This window comes from Leucoraja erinacea, chromosome 32, assembly GCF_028641065.1.
Source record: "Leucoraja erinacea ecotype New England chromosome 32, Leri_hhj_1, whole genome shotgun sequence".
NCBI classification, from domain to species: Eukaryota; Metazoa; Chordata; class Chondrichthyes; order Rajiformes; family Rajidae; genus Leucoraja; species Leucoraja erinaceus.
The window spans coordinates 6,421,341-6,441,666 of NC_073408.1; the positions used below are offsets into that span (position 1 = coordinate 6,421,341).

General features: G+C 43.7%; 1 protein-coding gene across 1 annotated transcript in view; it reads left to right on the forward strand.

The window, feature by feature from the left end:
- LOC129712319 (A disintegrin and metalloproteinase with thrombospondin motifs 15-like) overlaps window positions 1–20,326 on the forward strand; it is a 48,410-nt gene that overhangs the window by 2,084 nt on the left and 26,000 nt on the right. Inside the window, exon 2 of the mRNA XM_055660651.1 lies at window positions 3,309–3,697. Coding sequence (XP_055516626.1) covers window positions 3,309–3,697 — 389 coding nt within the window. The remainder of the gene's footprint in view (window positions 1–3,308; window positions 3,698–20,326) is intronic.

Sequence of the window (20,326 nt, forward strand, 5' to 3'; positions counted from 1 at the left end):
GGCGCTGGTTGAGACTGCACTAATACCCGGGCAGTCCACCCCTCTCTCGGCTCCAAACCTTACCTCCAACACCGGGAGCCCAGCGAGCTCTGCTTACCTCCAACCCACCACCGCTGCAGCTTCACACCTGCCCACATCTGTCACCCTGGCAGCGGTGCGCCTTTCTAATGGTCGGGAGTTCGATTCTGGTGGCCACCGCGTATCGATCCAGGCAATCGGGGTTTCGATTCAGGCGATCGGGGATATCGATCCTGGCGATCGTGCCATCGATCCTGATATCAGGATTCCAAACTCTTAGATAAGGGTATCGATCCTGATGGTCGGCATTTAGATACCGATGAATGGGTATCGATCTCAACATTAGGTTATCGACCTCAGTGATCGGGATATCAAATCCCCAAGAATCGGATCGCCGGTTCCAGGAATCGGGTTATTGATCCCACGGGTCGAGTTATCGATCCCAATAATCGATTTATCGATCCTGGTGACTGGGTTACTGATCCCGGTAATCGAGTTATCGATCCCAATATTCGAGTTATCGATCCAAATATTCCAGTTATCGATCTCAATAATGAAGTTATCGATCCGAACGAATGGGTTGCTGATCGCGGTAATCGAGTTATCGATCCCAAGAATCGAGTTATCGACCCCAATAATTGAGTTATCGATCCCACTGACCCCCAGAGCTAGCGTGGATCTGTCTCCTCTGAACAGCGACGCCGTGGATCCCGCATCTTCCCGCGGGTTGAACACCAGGCAAAGTTTTCCCCCCGTTAACCCTTTGCCCGCCGCAGTGCCATTCCGCAGAGTGACACAGAGTACAGGTGTCAGAGGTTATGGAGAGAAGGCAAGGGATCCTCAGCAGGGAAGCCTCCCCCGGCGATGCTTCGATGCGTTATTCAAAGCGGCCTTTCTGCCCTGGGACTGTTCGCCTATCCCTTCCTGCAGCGCTGAAGCCAAGTCACCGTCTCCCACCGATCATCTAACGACGCCCCCCCCCCCCCCCCTACCCAGAGACCATAGCCTCAGAATAAAGGGACGTACCTTTAGAAAGATGAGGAGTAGTATCTTTAGTCAAAGGGTGGTGAATCTGTGGAATTCATTGTGGAGGCCATGTCAATGGATATTTTTAAGGCAGTGATTGGCAGGTTCTTGTTTAGCAATAGTGCCAGGGGCAATGGGGAGAAGGCAGGAGAATGGAGTTGAGTGAGAAAGATAGACCAGCCATGATTGAATGGCGGTGCAGACTTGATGGGCCGAATGGCCCAATTCTCCTGGAACTTATGAACTCCCATAAGTTCATTGCTCCGGGCAACATTTCACTTGCCCTTCCTATCCCTATCCCTACGACACAAAATCTGTGTTTTGCGGTCAATTCTGCTTCTTAAGTGAGCCACATCCATACAGATTGTTGCATTTTGCACCTGTCAGTATCTGTATCCAGAGGACTTGGCACTCAGCAATGAAATACCACACTGCCGGGCATGGAGATTCCCTCCCCACCAGTTCACAGGGATCCCCTGAGTCCTCCAGCCAAAACGTCGTCAATGGGGCCGAGCAGTCATGCAGCGTGCAATCAGGCCATTCGGCCCAACCTGCTGATGCCGACCAACATGCCCCAATCTACAGAGTTGGATACTGAGTTGGATGATCATATTGAATGGTGGTGCAGGCTCGAAGGGCCGAATGGACTACTCCTGCACCTATTTTCTCTGTTTCTATGTTTCTATGTACACTAGTCCCACCTGCCTGCATTTGGCCCACTAAACCTGTCCTATCCACATATCTGCCTAAATGTTTTGATAGTGCTTGCACACATTGAATTACATTGAAGATTTTTTTGGATGACAAACCAAGACGTAGATAGCTACTCTTTAAAAGTTTGAAACATTTTTCAGAGCATGGAGTAACAAAAATAAAGTAGAAGTTGAAAAATTACGATCAAAGTTTCAAATGTGAAACATTTGTGAATATGAATATTTTACTTTTTAATCATTTAAGGATTAAAATAAATATATATCTGGGGAAATACCTATAGGATCACGTCAGTCGTGAATTGTGGGAGAGTGTACTATTAAAAAAAAAGTAGTTGAAGAGGCGAACATTGTTATGGTATTCGCACAGTGGGAATTGTTCAGAAAACACTGAAGTTTAGTTTGGAGATACAGCATGGGAACAGGCCCTGCGGCACACCGAGTCCATGCGGTCAGCGATCACTACACACTAACACTATCCCACACAGACTAGGGACAATTTACAATTCTACCAAGGGCCAACTAACCTGCAAACCTGTATGTTTTTTGAGTGTGGGAGTATAGGATAGTCAAAAATAAGCTTTGTGGCTTCAGCCTATTCCTTTTTCGGTCATTGATTATGTGAACGTTGTGTGAAATGGATACAGTGTTGGTTCATATTCACACAGATTGTAACGTTTTGTTCTTTTTTAATGTATGACCGAAATAAGCTATTCATTCATTCATACATACATTCATTTATCATTCAATCATTCATTCAATCATACATTCATTCATTCAATCATTCATTCATTCATTCATTCAATCATACATTCATTCATTCATTCAAACCGGAGACCCTGGAGAAAGCCCAAGCCGGTCATGGGGAGAACGTACAAATTCCATACAGACAGCACGAGGTCAGAAACGAACCAGGATCTCTGGCGCTGTAAGGCAGCAAATCTGCCGCTGTACCACCCTGAAATCTCCAAAGGATCTGCAAGAACCATGCTGTAATTATTTAATATATAGATAATAAAGTTTAGAATGATATCACCTGGTTGCCATATCAAACCCGTCACAGACCCTGTATTGATCCCAACTTTATTAGATATGCATTGTTTGGGACCTGGGAAGGCTGGTATGAGCAATAAATAACAGTATTTTTTTTAAAAAGACATGAAGTGCTGGAGTAACGCAGCAGGTCAAGCAGCATTTATGGAGAATATGGATAAGTGATGTTTCAGGTCAGGACCCTTCTTCAATCTCAACATAACAATATAAAACCTTTATCCATCCTTGTTTCATTATATTGTCATTCGGGTGTATTTCTTAATCAGGGATTGGCTTTATGTACAGCAATGATCTTCCTCATCTATATGCAAGATATCACTGTATCTTTGGTGCACGTGTCAATACATGAACCATTGAACCATTCTCTATCAATCTGTGTGATCATTTTACTTTCAAGTGATAAAACTAGTGCTCATTTAATGAAGGTTGAATGCCAACAAAATGACACTCAAGAGTTTTGTAAAACCTGCCAATGTCTTTATAATAAATTTTCTTTTAAAGCTTCCCATACCATGGAGCCTTCACCCAAAGGAGAACACGAGGGGAAAAAGAACAGTAGATCCAAGAGATTTGCATCAATCCCCCGCTTTGTGGAGACTTTGGTGGTCGCTGATGAATCAATGGCCAACTTCCATGGTGACGATCTCAAGCACTATGTCCTAATGTTGATGGCAGTGGCTGCCCGGTTGTACAAACACCCCAGCATTCTCAACCCCATCAGTATCGTGGTGGTCAAGTTTATGGTCATTAACCACGAGGAGAAGGGCCCGAAAATCTCCAGCAACGCTGCGCTCACGCTCAGGAACTTCTGTGCTTGGCAGAAGAAGTTTAACAAGGGCAATGATAAGCATCCAGAGTACTACGACACTGCAGTACTCTTCACTAAACAGGTATGTCGTGTGTCTTTCATGTGTTGTTTCATGTAAGTATCCACAAGGAGCAGGAAAAAAAATCAGTTTCCAATGTTGTGAATTTTTTATTTTCCATCAGGTCTATGTTAATGTTTGCTGTTGTCATATGTACTGAGGTACAGTGAAATGTTTTATATTGCATGGCATCCAATTAGATCAGATAATACTCTATAAATACAATCAAGTTAATTCAAGTGCAATAGGCAGAGCAAAGGGGAAGATACAGAGTGTAGAATATAGTTCTCAGCATTGTAGCGCATCAGTTCCAGAGACAAAGTCTAATGTTCGCAATGGGGTCTATGTGAATCGGGCAGTAGTCTAGCTTATGGCAAGACTGTTCAGAAGCCTGATAACCAGAGGAGAAGAAGCTGTGGTCGTATACGCTTTCAGGCCTCTGTACCTTCTGCCCAATGGGAGCTGGGAGAACAAGGAATAATTGGGGTGGGACAGGTCTTTGATGATATTGGCTGAGGCAGTGACTGCGATAGATCCCCTCGATGGAAGGGAGGTCAGAGCCGATGATGGACTGGGCAGTGTTTACTACTTTTTCTATGCTGGCAATGTTAGGGTATTCGCACAAGTCTTCAATGTAGTCTCTAATGACCCCATTTTGTTCTCTCAGCGACCCCCCCCCCCCCCCCCATGTCGGGCTCCTCTTTATTCTTGTAATCTGTTATTCTGTAAACAGGTAGGAGTGTGATCTGGATGCTTTGTTGCAATGTACATCAAATAATGGCGACGATACACTAATGTCCAATAAGTTATGCATCGTGGCTCTTCCTATAAGAGAATAAATAGTTTTCGCACTCACTTTAGGCGACACTTTTTGTTTATTCACTCACACTGGATGTTACTGTGAAGGACTGCATTAATTAGCGACCTCTAACTGCTCCAACTCCGAAGTCGGCCAGCTCCCCGATGGTGAGTCCGCAGGCTCATCCACTGGAGCCCCAGGTCGATTCCGGTCGGAGGCCGCCGGCTCCATAACGTTAGGCCCAATGACAACGGAGACTCAACAAGGAAAAAGTCGGGTCCCCGTACAGGATAGAGATGAATAAGTTTCCACTCCCCTCCCCCCACATATACACAGCTAAAAATAATATAAAAACTAAAACCAAGACATCCACTTAACGGGACAAAAAGAAAAAAAAGACAGACTGACTGCAGAGGCCGCTCCGTCATGAGGTCTATTTGGGTTTATCTTTGGGGTAAACCGGCATCTGCAGTTCCTTCCTACACATCTTGGCCATGAGCTGAACTTAAATGGACTTGAATTGGCATCCCCGACATATATGCAGGCTCATGCATATTTGTTTTTGTATGTCAGAAATTAAAATGCCTGAGCAGGTCCATTTCTAGATCACTGGAACACTGACCCTGCCCACTCCTCATTTCAACAGCTTATGTGTTTTGCCCGATTAACCATTAACTCCTTGTGTCTTCTTGTGTTCCCAGAATAGTTTATCTTTGACGGTTTGCTTATTAATGAGGCGTGTTTAGTTTGGATACAGACTCAATGAAACATATACCAAGGCCAGGTCCAAATACCCAATGCTCATCCGGACTTTAGTTTAATTAGATTCAGTCTGCTAATGTTTCAACATGGAAACGTGGGCTTGTGTGAAGTGGTCCATCCAACTGCAAAGAAACAAGATTGATCATTCTTTCCGCTGGATCACACAAAATTAATTGTAATCATGAGTAAAAAAACACCATTCCTTTCTCTGCTCCTCTTGTCCTAATTGTTTCTCCCCCTCGCCTCTCCCTCCACTTCCATTCCCGTTTTTGGCTGTTCTCGACACAAGCCATTCTTAATTAGCCTACACAATGAATGCCATGAGACCTTTCATTGCCGACAACCTCAGTGCAGCTCAGTCCTCGGTGGTCATGCAAGTGTGCAGCGGAACTAGCTCGGATGTAAGCAAGAGTGTGACCCAATCTTGGGTCCCTTTCAATTTCCTCTCTGGAGCCCAGATGTACAGATTAAGGGCAGCAGTTTTGTCCAAAATTGGAGCAAAGGTGATAGGTTTGTGAAGCATAAATCGTACTAAATACTTCTTAGTGTGGCGGAGACCGATTGAAGAGCTTGGATACATATTCGTGGTGCTGAAGAGAAATGAGATGATTTAGTTTGAATGTTTAAGACTGAGGGATTTAGACAGGATGATTTTCGGAGGATGTTTGCTTTGTGGTGTCCAGAATCAGGGACAGAATCACAGGGTAAACTGTTTACCAATTTACTATGGAGTTGGTGAATTTCGTCTCTCTGATGGCGTTGAACTCTTCAGATACTCCTGGGAGGGTGGAAGCTGAGTCGGCAAGTGTACTCAAGGTTGGAGGTCAATTGGTGAATCAAGGGTTGTGGGGAACGGGCAGGAAAGAGTTGAGGCCAGAATCAGACCTTATACGGCTGAATGGGAAACTGGAGAGATGCACAGCCAACTCCTGCTCTTGTTTTGTATGTAATGATATTTTCAAGGGCCAGAGAGAATCGTTGATTGTGGATTTGAAGCAGTGGTGAATGGAAGGTGAGCCGAGCATTCTCTGCCAATTGAGTGGTCAGATTGACCGCAACAGCCAACGACCAGGAAGAATCCCTTGGGCGACATTAGCACTACATGCCCACGGCCATGTGTGACAGCTTCGCCATTGGCACCCAACTAGTCCCCTTCAGCATTGGGTGATGCAGCGGTAGTGTTACTGCCTTACAGCGCCAAAGAACCAAGCTCAATCCTGTCTACGGGTGCTTGTCTGTACGGAGTTTGCACGTTCTCCCCTTGACCACATGGGTTTTCTCCGGGTGCTCCGGTTTTCTCCAACGTGTGGGTTTGTCATTTAATTCGCTTCTGTAAATTGACCCTAGCGTTCACTGGTACTTTATTGTCTGTCACATGTACCAAGGTACAGTGACATTCAGTTCAGTACAAGTAACACTATACATAAGCACTTGGATGCATCTTAGATAAGCATCTCAGATACAGTACATGTATAATTGTAGTACACTAAGCCAGTATACACAGTCGTCAGATATGAACCAGACTTGAACACCAGGATAGAACTAGTGTGTGGGTGATCGATGGTCGATGGGCACTCAGTGGGCCAAAGGGCCTGTTTCCACGCTGTATCTCTAAACTAAACTAAACTAAGCTGATGCCATAAGATGTCCATGGCTCCAACTACATTGTAATGAGGTCCCTGATGGCAATTTCTGGCAGATATCTGTAACCCAACCTACTCTGGAAGATTCTCAGCACCAAGATAAGCACACTGAAAAATATTTAAGCACGAGTTCACTAATCTATGGATAACTGTGCACCTATTTCTGTCATTTACTGGTGTAACATCTAAAGAGACTGCAGATGCTGGAATGTTGAGCAAAACACAAAGTGCCGCAGGAACTCAATGGGTCATGCGGCATCTGTGTACGGAAGGGTCTGAAGAAGGGTTCCATCCTGAAACATTACCTGACCATTCCCCCAACAGATGCTGCCTGACCTGCTGAGTTCCTCCAGCACTTTGTGCTTTGCCTGTCAATGAATTGCGATCCTATGTCATTCCATTTTTGATGGAAAATGGCAGTTTCCAAATTCATTACAAATGCTACAAAACTATTGTACTTCAAAATATGACTGGCTTTGGGTGGAATTTGTTTAACCATAGAAATATAGAAACGGACTTTGTGCCTTCCCTCACAGTGGGAACCATTGTGGGGGGATGTTTTGATGTTTTATGTTAAATTCTTCTATAATGTTAAGTTGTATTCTTAGTAGTGTGCTGCAATGGCAACTTGAATGTCACTACACCAATTGGTGTCTGACAATAAATGAGCCTTTGAACCTTTTGAACCTTTGAAGTACAGCATGGGAACTGACACTTTGGCCCGCAATGTCTGTGTCAAACATAATGCCAAGTCGAATTAATCTCATCTAATGCCAGCAAATGATCCATATCCCTGCATATCCAAGTGCCTATCTAAAAGCCTCTCAAATACGTATCTTATCTGCCCTCACCACCACCCCTAGCAGCACATTCAAGGCACCCAGTACCCTCTGTGTAAAAGAACTTGCTCTGCACATCTCATTTAAACTTGACCCCTTTCACATCAAAGCTATGCACTCTAGTCTTTGACAAATCTACGTTGGGAATACATTTCCGACAGTCAGAGTTAGTGGAAGTCTCGGCTCAGAATACTGGAAACTCCATTCACAAAGTGTATGATTTCTTTCCACATGGTGTGGAACCTGGAATGTAAAGGATGATATTATCAAACAAATGTTTAATGCATTCATGTCAAATTCCTCTGCCACTAAATACACAGGTTAGCTAGTTTACTTATAAAATTATTGTTTTTGTTAATGTATTTGACAGAGGAATGTGGCAAGTGCTTTTACCATAATATATAAGCACAGAAATAATGAGGAGTAGAAACTCTTCAATTTCACTTCCATTATCAGGGTTAGTATTTTATATTTTCCTTTCAGCTGGAGTTCAAAGCCCTGAGTTTCATTTGTTTCTGTTTAAGATTGTACTACAAATTGGTAAGTCCCACCACGGCTTTAATCGTTCCTGAGAAGTGGAACTGCACTCTGTCTGACAGATCTTCCTCTAAAATTAGTTCCATGTCCAGAGTGCACTTGCTTGTGAACTGACAGCTACTGCATCAGTTTAGCTTAGTTTGGAGATACAGCATGGCGACAGGCCCTTCGGCCCATTGAATCCACACTGACCCTCGATCACCCGTTCACACTAGTTCTAAAAGTGATCGGAGTAGAATGAGTTCATTCGGCCCATCAAGTCTACGCCATTCAATCATAGCTGATCCATCCTTCTCTCTCACCGCCATTCTCCTGCCTTCTCCCCATAACTCGACCCAACACCTGTACTAATCAAGAATTTATCAATCTCACCCTTAAAAAATATCCATTGACTTGGCCTCCACAGCCTTCTGTGTTATCCCATTATCTCTTCAACTCCCTACACACCAAGTGTAATTTACAGAAGCCAATTAACCTACAAATCCACAGATCTTCAGGGTATGGGTGGACGCCAGGGTATCCAGTTAAGAGGATCCATCATTCTATACCTTAGAAACATCCTCTATAGCTCTAAGCCAGAACTGTATGCTTCAATCATCCTTTTTCATTCTTTTAAGCTCCAGTAGATAACAGCAAGCCCTTTAATTTAGGCATTAGTGCAGTGAATCTTCTTTGAACTGCTTCCAAGTCATTAACATCCCTTAAATAAGGAGACCGTAGAGTGCAGAGTAATCCTGGAGTGGATTTGCTGGTGCCAGATATAATTGAAACAAAAGCTCCTTACATTTGTATTCAATTCCCCAAGCTATAACTGAGAACATTCTGTTAGCTTTCTGAATCACTTGCTGTGGCAGACGTATATGTTGTACATATTGACACTGATCTGTCTGCATTTCAGTCATAGAGTCATACAGCATGGAAACAGGCCCCTCAACTTGCCCGCGCTGACCAACATGTCCCATCTACACACGGCCCACCTGCCCATGTTCGGCCCACATCCCTCCAAACCTTTCCTATCCCGGTATCTGTCCAAATGTCTTTTAAAGATGGATAGGACAGGTCTGGAGGGATATTGGCCGGTGTGGGCAAGTTGGGCCAAAAGACCTGTTTCCAGGCTGTAGGACTATGACTCTATCTCTGCAAAAAGGACCCTAGAAGTGGGAGCAGATTTGTCAATCAAACTCATTGTGGTAATATTTCAGAATCTGCAATGATCACACTATTACTTTCTAGGAAGGAGATTATGCATCAACTGCTATTGTAAACTTGACATTTGTGCAGTAGTATGTGCGAGGCTGTTCTGGTACATGATATTTTTCATCTCTCATGATGCTGGACCTTTCTGGCCCCAGGGCGTCACAGTATTTATTGCACAATAAGCAGAAGGTGGTTGTCCTGTGTAGTTATATTCAATCAAGAGTGTGTTTTGTCCGTGGGAACATAGAGAGACCCGGAGAGAGGCTTTGACTGATGACCACTCGTGCCGACTCCGCTAATGTGAAGACTTCAAAGTGAATTTGGATACCCTTGATCTGAATTTATTGCAGGGCTCAGAGTTCAGTGCCCCGCTCAGGGGATGCTGTGCAGATGAAACTTTTATCTCAAGTGCAGATCGACCATGAAGCAACAGTGGAAACTCAACCAAGCTGCCAAGATTTCAGGGATTTTATTCAATGTTGACGTTCGTTTTGCAAGGACAAGGATATGAAAGTGGGGATGTGATGCCAAGGCTCTGTAAGGTGCTGGTCTGACCATTTTTGGAGTATTGTGAGAAGCTTTGTGGAGGGATGGGTTGGCGTTAGAGAGAGGGTCCAGAGGAGGTTTAAGAGAATGATCCTAGGGATGATTGAGTTGAAGGATGATGAGTGTTTAACCACTCTGGGCCTGTGCTCGCTGGTCTTCAGAAGGATAATGGTGGATTTTGTTGAAACTTACCGAACAGTGAAAGGCTTGGATGGAGTGGATGTGGAGAGGATGTTTTCATTAGTGAGAGAGTCTAGTGATCTGTGTGGGTTTTCTCCAGCTCCAGTTTCCCCCCACACTGCAAATACATACAGATTTGTAGGTTAATTGGCTTGGTGTAATCGTAAATTGTCCCTCAGTGTGTGTAGGATAGTGTTAGTGTGCAGGGATCGCTGCTTGGCATGGACTCGATGGGCCGAAGGGCCTGTTTCTCCACTGTATCGCAAAAGTAAAGCAAACTTAAACTAAAAGTAGATGTAGGTGTTTGTGAACTCACAAACTATGAGCTGTATTGTCATAAATCATCAGGAAAATCTTTCTCTTTACATTTTTTTGTGCTAAACGCTCTTTAATTTGGGACTGTTGGTTTTACTTTTACACGGTGGACAGGGAACGCTATATTATATTACTTGGCATATTTTCTCCTTAAGAATCTTTCTAAGTAAAGAACATGAAGTCATTACTACACATATAAAACACCAGTTGTGATCATAGGACTATATCCCAATTGCCTCAATCACAGGGGAATGTGGCTCTGGGGAACAGTTAATGTTGAATGGATTCCAGAAAAGTCTCTCTTCCCCCCCCCCCTCGATTTGATATCAAACATCATTTCAGAATTTAGTTGAAACAATGCAAAATAAATTCTGATTCTTTCTTAGTCAATGTCACTGTGAACAATTGCTGACTGCAAATAGACACAAAAAGCTGGAGTGACTCAGTGGGACAGGCAGCATCTCTGAAGAGGAGGAATGGGTGACGTTTCGGGTCGAGACCCTTTAGGCTGGTCAGGGATAAGGGAAATGAAAGATTTTGACAATGATGTAGAGAGATAAAGAACAATGAATGAAAGATATGCTAAAAAGTGATGATGAGTTCCTCAAGTTGCACCCAAATCACACTAGCTTCTCGTTTTCACCTAACAAACAACCCGAAAAGTTGCCTATTTCCTTTGCCCCATAGATGCCTCCTCACCTGCTGAGTTTCTCCAGCATTTTTGTCTACCTTCGATTTTCCAGCATCTGCAGTTCCTTCTCAAACAAAGCTAACAATGGCCTGTTTCCTTTATCATCGTTACTTTTTTTGCATATCTTTCATTCATTGTTCTTTATCTCTCTACATCATCGTCTATATCTCTCGTTTCCCTTATCCCTAACCAGTCTGAAGAAGGGTCTCCACCCAAAACATCACCCATTCCTTCTCTCCAGAGATGCTGCCTGTCCCACTGAGTTACTCCAGCTTTTTTGTGCCTATCTTCGGTTTAAACCAGCATCTGCAATTCCTTCTTTCATGATTGCTGACTGCCAGTAGACAAGGGTTATAAAATGCTAGTTTACAGTATCCTGTCATCTAGATACTAAACCAGCATGCAGCTTTCTTCGAGACAAAGGACTGAGCCCTATTAACTTGAGTTAGTGTTTGGAATGAGGTCTTTGGGATGCAGCCCTCCATCAGAACTAAGTTTTCAATATGAGTGAAGAGTGTTTGTTCACCAGTATATTTCATCTAGTGGCTAACTCTCTGTTCTCGATGTTCTGCCAGAGATGAGGTTCACAGACCTTATATGGGAATAACATTGTGATAGCAATTGCCATAGCTTTGGCAGTAAGATGGAAATGTCACTATGTTTATTTTTGTCTCAGCTTCTCTCCTTTTCGTTTGCTGTTTTTCCACACTGATGTTGAAATGAAATGTTCAGGAAAAAATATATAAACACAAAGTGGTGGAGTAACTCTTCCCTTTTATTTACACCTCACGCTGCCTCGGCAAGGCCAGCAGCATAGTCAAGGGCAAGTCGCACCCTGGTCACCCCTTCTTATCTCTCTTCCATCGGGCAAAAGGTATAGAGGCATGAACAAGCACACCTCCAGATTCAGGGACAGTTTCTGCACAATTGTTCTCAGGCAACTGAACCATCCTTTCAACAACTAGAGAGCGGTCCTGAGCTACTATCCAGCTCGTTGGAGACTCTCGGACTATTTTTGATCGGACTTTATCTTGCACTAAACATTAGTCATGTTATTCCCTTTATCCTGTATCTGTACACTGTGGATGGCTCAAATGTAATCATGTATTGTCTTTCCGCCGACTGGTTTGCATGCAACAAAAGGTTTTCACTGTACCTCAGTATACGTGACAACAAAGGAATCTAAACTAAACTAAACTAAGCATCCCTGGGGGACAAGGATAGGCAACGCTTTGGGTCAAGGTCCTTTTTCAGACTCCATGTTCTCCAGAAAAGCTGCTTGATTAGTTGAGGTACTCCAGCACTTTGTGTTTTTGCTTTCTGTAAACAGGTATCTGCAATTCCTTGTGCCTCCCAAGAAAATAATACATGGATCAGTGCAGATTTTTTTAGTTTGAGGACAGAATATCGCACCTTTCAAAGTTCTGCACACAATTAATAGATTGATAGCAATAACCTAATGTAGGGGATCATATTAATGGCAGAGTTTGCCCCATATTCCCCCAAACCTTTCCTATACATGTACCTGTAGAAGTGTCCTTCAAATGGTGTTATAGTATCTCCCTCAACGACCTCTTCTTGCAGCTTGTTCCATATACCCATCACACTCTGAGTGAAAAAATTGTCTCTTATGTTCCTAGTGAACCTTGTCCCTTTCACTTTAAAATCTCTGGTTTTCGATTCCACAGCCCTGAGTTAAAGACTATGCATTCAATCTATCTTGTCCCCTCATGATTTTATAAACCTCTATAAGGTCACATCCCACAGCCTCTAAAGGGCCTGTCCCACTTGGGCGGCATTTGCGTGTCACGCAGATGGCGTGCGAAGATTTTGTACGTCCCGAAATCCTGGGGCGCCGCGCATGACCGCGCGTCACTGCCTGCATCATCCCGCACCGTGCGCACGTAATGCGCATCATGTGCGCCATCATGCGTCGTGATGCGTAAATGATGTCACGTAAATGACGCGCAAAATACGCCCAAGTGGGACAGGCCGTTAAGGGATAAAGTCCTACCCCACCCAACCTCTCCCCTTGCTCAGGGCCTCAAGTCTTGGCAGCTGGACTCAAGAGCTAATTTGTGGTGGCCTGTGCTGGTTCTTGTTCCAGCGCAAGGGACAATATGAAATGTTTGGGGAAATGGAGAGCAGAATGTGGTATTTCAGGGTTAAGTCAGCTCGTGAGATTTTCTGATGGAGTTTTATCTGGAGAATTAGCTGATGCACAATATCACACATGGACTGCAGAAGTCTCTCTTCCTGACCCAGACTCACACCAGCCTGGTTCTGTATACTTGCTTAATGAACCATAAAGATGCTTTAGTGCTTAACCAAAGGTCAGACGACCAACAGCTGGGAAACCCATCACTGGGTGTGGTGGTGAAACACACAGACCGGGGGAATTTACAGCTTACAACATTGTTTGCATCAAGCGTCCAAAGAGTTAAGAGTCAAGAGTGTTTAATTGTCATGTGTACTGACAGCGGAACAACAAAATTTATACATGTAGCAGCATAACAGGCCTGTGAATGTAAATACCTAGATAACATATAATAAACAAAAAATCTCAATAAATTAATAATAACAATACGTGCAAAAAAACCAAAGGTCTTAGTGTCGCCAAAGATATTCCTTTGAATTTCATAGATGAGATGAATGAACGAATATTTTATTGTCACATGTGACAAGTCACAATGACATTTTTTGCTTGCATGAGTGTACTGTTCAAAAGCCTGATGGTTGTTGGGAAGAGGTTGTTCGTGAACTTGGTCAGTTATAGTTTTCAGCGAAGATCGACACAAAATGCTGGAGTAACTCTGTGGGTCAGGCAGCATTCCTGGAGAAAAGGAATGGGTGATGTTTCAGTTCGAGTCCTTTCTTCAGACTGAGAGTCAGGAGGGAGGGAAGGGAGAGATATGAAATGGTACAAAGAACAAATGAATGAAAGATATGCCCATACCGTACATGTGCCTTGTTCAGCGAGTGGTGGGTATTGAGATGCTATCTTGAGGCATGGCCTCCTGTAGAAACATAGTGGTGTGCAGGAGGCCATTCGGCCCTTCGATTGACGATCAATATGCATGCTGATCATTGACTCAGTATCCCATACCTGCCTTCTCTGTAGATCCCCTTAGCCACAAGGGCCACATCTAACTCCCTCAATGGTGTGGGACTCCAGTCACCACTCTCTGCGTGAGTTCTTGGATCTGGTTTTAAAGGTGCCTACCTTTCCTGGTGAGCTCAGTCCTGTTGGTGGCAGGGCCTACCATTCCCTGTAGTTGCTTGTGTCTGGGCATTGAGTTGCTGAACCGGGCATTGAGTTAGACTCGCAATTAGTGTCCCCAATAATGCTCTCGGTGGGAAGGAAAGTGAGCTCCCAGTTTGAATTTCAAACCATATTGCAACCCAGGTGGGCATTGGCGTAACGTCAAATTTGTTCCTCTGGTGTTAGCGAACATTCACAGGCCAAGCGGGCTAGAAGCATGGGATCAATCTGATCTTATTTAATGACCAAGCAGACTGAAGGGGCATTTTTACCTGTGTGCTCCTGCTCCTGTGTGTGTGTGTGTGTGTGTGTGTGTGTGTGTGTGTGTGTGTGTGTGTGTGTGTGTGTGTGTGTGTGTGTGTGTGTGTGTGTGTGTGTGTGTGTGTGTGTGTGTGTGTGTGTGTGTGTGTGTGTGTGTGTGTGTGTGTGTGTGTGTGTGTGTGTGTGTGTGTGTGTGTGTGTGTGTGTGTGTGTGATTTTCTGGTTTCATTTATCAAGAGTAGTCCGTGCAAAGAATTTGCAATGGGTATATCAATATATCAGTATGAGATTTAAAAAAAGGGTGTGTGGAACTACATTATCTTCCTAGTGTCTGTGTGAAGCTGGCATTAATGCCAAAATTTAAAGTCCTTTGGTTGTAGAATCATAGTCACACAGCGTGGAAATAACCCTTCGGCCCAACTCGCCCATTCTGACCAAGATTCCCCATCCAAGCTGGTCCCATTTGACTGTCCCTAGCCCATCTCCTTCTGAACCTTTCCTATCCTATCCATGTACCTGTCCAAATGTCTTTGAAATGTTGTTAATGTACCTGCCTCAAAGACTTCATTTAACAGCTTGTCCCAAACACCCACCACCCTCTGTGTCAAGTCACCCCTCGGTTTCCTATTAAATCTTCCTCCTCTCACTTTAAACCGAGTCGCTCTTGATTTCCCTGTCCTAGGTAAAAGACCGAGCACTCACCCTATCTATGCCTCTCAAGATATTTTACCCCCCTGTAAACTCACCCCTCAGCCTGCTGAGCTGAAAGAAATAATGTCCTAGCATGCCTGACCTTTCCCTGTAGCTGGGCCTCGAGTCCATACAACATCCTTGTACATCTTCTCTGCACTATTTACAGCTTTCCATTAATAACATTAACATTGAATCTTTGTTCTGCAGTTGCTTCTACCAATTTGGTTTGACAATTTAATTTGCTGGTTTAAACTTGAGTGACCTTGTTGAAACTTTACCTTACCACTTTGCTTAATTTTAGCTGTTAACGTTACCGGTGAAAGGGGGCGAATTCTGTCTGGGGAGGAACATACTCAAAGGAAACATCACATTTCCTGACTAGTCAACACATTGCGTCCCTGAGTGCTAGGGACTTCATAAGTTCATAAGTTCTAGGAGCAGAAGTAGGCCGTTCAGCCCATCGATTCCACTCTGCCATTGCTTGATCTATCGTCCCCTCTCATTCCCAGTTTCAGGTAGTGACCCTTAAGAATGCTGCCAGTCCCGCTGAGTTACTCCAGCATTTTGTGTGTACCTACCTAAGAAGGAACGAGACTTGTCTTTGATAATGCTGAACTATGAACAGGTCAATACAAAACTTGGAATGGTCAAATTCTTCTTCTTTGATTTTTTTTTATTGATTTAAATTCATTGGAGGGTCCGAATTAGTTGAGTTCAAGGCATTTGTGTAAGTGGTGATTTAATTGAATTCTACATTTTGAACTGCAGATTCTTCAATAACTTCTTCAATAACTTCCTTCTAAGTGTGATGGGCACACCATGTACAAATAGTGGAACACTGAATGAAAGGGCATGACACCAACTCTTTAGTTCGGCCTTGGCTGGTGTTGCTTTAATGGCTGATTAGTAACTGCGTCTGACACAGTTGGTATTAGTGTTAGTTTCGTATTATCATCCCACGTACTGATTTACAGCGAACAGCTTTGTCCAATTGCTATCCCATTAAATCATACTGTACATGAGTACATTCAAGCCACAAGGTAGTATAGCAGCTAGTGCAAAGAGAAAAAATACCAGAGTGCACGACATAGTGTCACAGTATTATAGAACTAGTTACAGAGTAAGTGTAGATTAAAAAAAAGTGCAAGGTCTGCAATGAGGTAGGTTGGGAGGTCGGGACTACTATTGAGTTTGTGGGAGGACCGTTCAGTCGTCGGATAGCAGCATGGAAGAGGCTGTTACTAAACCTGGTGGAGCGAGCTTTCAAAACTTTTGTGTCATCTGCCCAATGGGAGAAGAGGGAATGACTGGGGCGGAAATGATCCTCGATTACATTGGCTGCATGAAGTATAGATGGAGTTGATAGTAGGGAGTCTGGTTTGTGTGATGGGCTGGGTTACATCCACTGCTCTCTACAATTTATTGCGGTCATGGGCACAGCTGTTGCCAAACCAAGCTGTGATGCATCCCGATAGGGTGCTTTCCACCGTGCTTCTGTGGAGGTTGGCAAGGGCTGTTGGAGACATGCCGAACTTCGAGTTCCACATTCCTGAGCCCTGGACCATGTACTGGGATCATACTTACATGAGCATGTAATGAGGGCAATGTAATCTAGTTGTAGTGCAGAGTATAATTTAGTGAGAGCAGTGGACATTGGTGAATGGGATGTATGGCTATACCTTTCACAAGAAGGACTCTATTGATCTTTTGCTTCCGAGAGCTTTGAACTCACCGAAAAAATCTTTCAAATGTTTAGAAATAAATTCTGCTGCAAATCCATTAGGTGTCGAGAAAACGGAATACTCCTATATTATATTTCCACTTAGTTTATTTTACTGAAGCAGCAACTTACCAGAATAAATCCGAGTAGATGTTCCTTGTTCCTTGTGTTTACTGAAAGCTGCCTGGACTTGAGGGTCTATAGAGAGAGGTTGGGCAGGCTGGGCCTTTATTCCTTGGAGTGCAGAAGGCAGAGGGGAGATGTATAAAATCATGTATTTTACACAGGGTAATCAAGAACCAGAGGAAATAGGTTAAGGTGAGAGAGACGAGATTTAATAGGAAGATGAGTGGCAACTTTTCCACACAGAGGGTGATGGGTATATGGAACAAGCTACCAGACGATATTTTGACAGGTACACAGATAGAAGAGGTGTAGAGGGATATAGACCAAACGCAGGCAGGTGGGACTAAATATAGATGGAGCATGTTGGTTGGTGTGGGCAAGTTGGGCCGAAAGGCCTGTTTCCACGCTGTATGACTCCATGACTCTCGGAAGCAGTTGGGGGCAAGTACTATAACACCATTTAAAAGATACTTGGACAGGAACTGGAATTGGAAATGTTTGGAGGGATATGAGCCAAATATGTGGGGACTAGCATAGATGGAGAATCTTGGTTGGAGTGGGTAGGTCGGGCCAAAGGGCTGCATGACTGTGACTCTTTGACTCTAAATACTTTAAGATCAACGAGTATCTAAGTTACTTGATGACTTTTGCTGATGGATTAGGAAAGCCACAACATACAGTTCGCCAAGAGGCAGTAGTTTAATCTCAACGTACACCGCTGCGCTATGTTGATGATAAAGATCTAGTAACTGGCTGTCGTGTTGCTCCATTACGTCAGGCTGGGTTGTCAGCTGTTTATAAGCTGCATTCTAGCCTCACGTCCTTTGAACATATCAGGACCGTAAGATGGTTCAAGACTGGAGAGGTTTACATGGATTTATCTTGAAGCCTTAAAAGTTAACCCAAGGAGAATAACACCAGGCTCAAGTCTTTCATCTAAGATGCTTTTAACTCTTTCTACTTTGCACTGTCATCAGACTCTCTGAAAATTTGCTCCGGTACTGTAATGGTATGTGTAATTAATCACTTGCGGAGAAAGGTCATATTCAGGCCTCCATTCCACCAGGACCTCATTTTAATAGATTAGCTTGCAGACACATCATAGGCTTTTACCCCATCAATTATATCTGACCACAGTAAAAAAAAAAACCCTGCCCTTTGCCAGAGCTCTGAAGCCTCCACTTGTATAGCAAAGGTTTCTAGGCGTTATGCCACACAGCGGGTATTGTTCCTGGTTATTTTAAACCTACCTCAGCCGTGACAATAACAATATCTCGGCCTCTCTCTCAGCCTGGTGAAGAGGATGATCAGAGTGATTTAGAGCCCATTGCACAGATTCTAATAGGGTTCCAAACTCAGGAACAACTTAATTCCCACCTATATCTGGCTTCCATAAGCTAGGCTACTGTCCGATTCACCTCTACCCCATTGCGGACATTGGACTCTGACTGTGGAACTGATGCACTACAATGCTGAGAACTATATTCTGCATTCTGTATCTTCCCCTTTGCACTATCTATTGTATTTAAGTTTAACTTGATTGTATTTATGTACAGTGTATCTGATCTGTTTGAATAGCATGCAAAACAAAGCTTTTCACTGTACATTAGTACATGTGGCAATAATTAACCAAAACATAAACCTAAAATCATCAGAACAATCCCAGACGATGTAACCTGCAGTGCTGTAAAGGAAAGCAAGTGTGTACAATGGTGTTATATACTTAAAAAAAAAATTCCCCTTGAAAACAAACTTTGCTGGACAATGGCTGAAAATGTGCATCAGGGTAGTTCAGCCGCAAGATTAAGAGCAGGTGAATATTACCATGGGAAGCATTAGGTGTTGCCATAGGCTCTGAAAACAGCACCGTGGCCTCTGGGCTTTGCGCTTGAAACTCAAGAGTGCGAAATAAATGCAAGAAAAATGGAAGGGTGGCCCGGTGGCGTAGTGGTAGAGTTGCTACTTTACGTCGCCAGAGACCCCGGTTTGATCCTGACTACAGGTGCTTACTGTATGGACTTTGTACATCCTCCATGTGACTACATGCGTTTTCTCCGGGTGTTCCAGTTTCCTCCCACACTCCAAAGGCATACAGGTACTGAAACTGAAACTGAAACTGAGGTTAGTAGGGTAGTTGGCTTCAGTGAAAAATTGTAAATTGTTCCTAGTGTGTAGGACAGTGTTAGTGTACGGGGATCGCTAGTCGGCACAGACTCGGTGGGCCAGGGGGCCGATGTCCGCACTGTATGTCTAAAGTCCAAATCTCATTGTTAACGTCCGACAAAAGCAGGAAGTGTCACTTTTGTACCAGTGCTGGTGAAGAGGGGAAGAAGTTGAGATCTATTGAACCAACATTTTCTGGAGCCAAATGGTACCCAGCTGAATGCCTCTTGGAGACTCACCACCCACCTCCTATCTCTGTCTGCACTGCCCTGTGATGAGGGGATCTGTTATCATTGATGTATTAAAACAGACGTAACCAATCTACAATGTGCAAACTCTCAGTCCCATGTGTCAGTGATCCATCTTGTGCACTAACTTAATCCAAGTTGATGATTCAGCTGCAAATGTGAATTTTTACCTCCTTCGTTTGCAGCTGTTTAAAATCAAACTTTTGAAGGGAATTGCTAACAGTGCCGTACATGGTACAAAAAAAAAGATTCACTGGGTATGGAAACTGTTAAACCGATAATTCTTGCTAAACCTTTGGCCCCTTGTACCATTACCAATTTCATTGTGCCGGGACTGCACTTATAAACCATTCATCAGAATAGTTTAAAGACATTGATAAGTTTGTGGTATTTGGGTGAGAGCGACATTGCAGTTAAATAGTATCCACTAACGCAACACTTTGCAAGAGACACCAGTCTCAATAGACAAACACTCTGAATATCGCCGGATCTCAAATGCGAATATTGTGAACCAACAGTTAGAGATGCTTCATTCTTTTCAGAAATTTCAGTTTAGTTCAGTTTTAGTTTAGAGATGCAGCTTGGACACAGGCCCTTCGAGTCCACGCTGACCATTGATCACCCCGTTGATCAAGTTGTATGTTATCCCACTTTCTCATTCACTCTCTGCA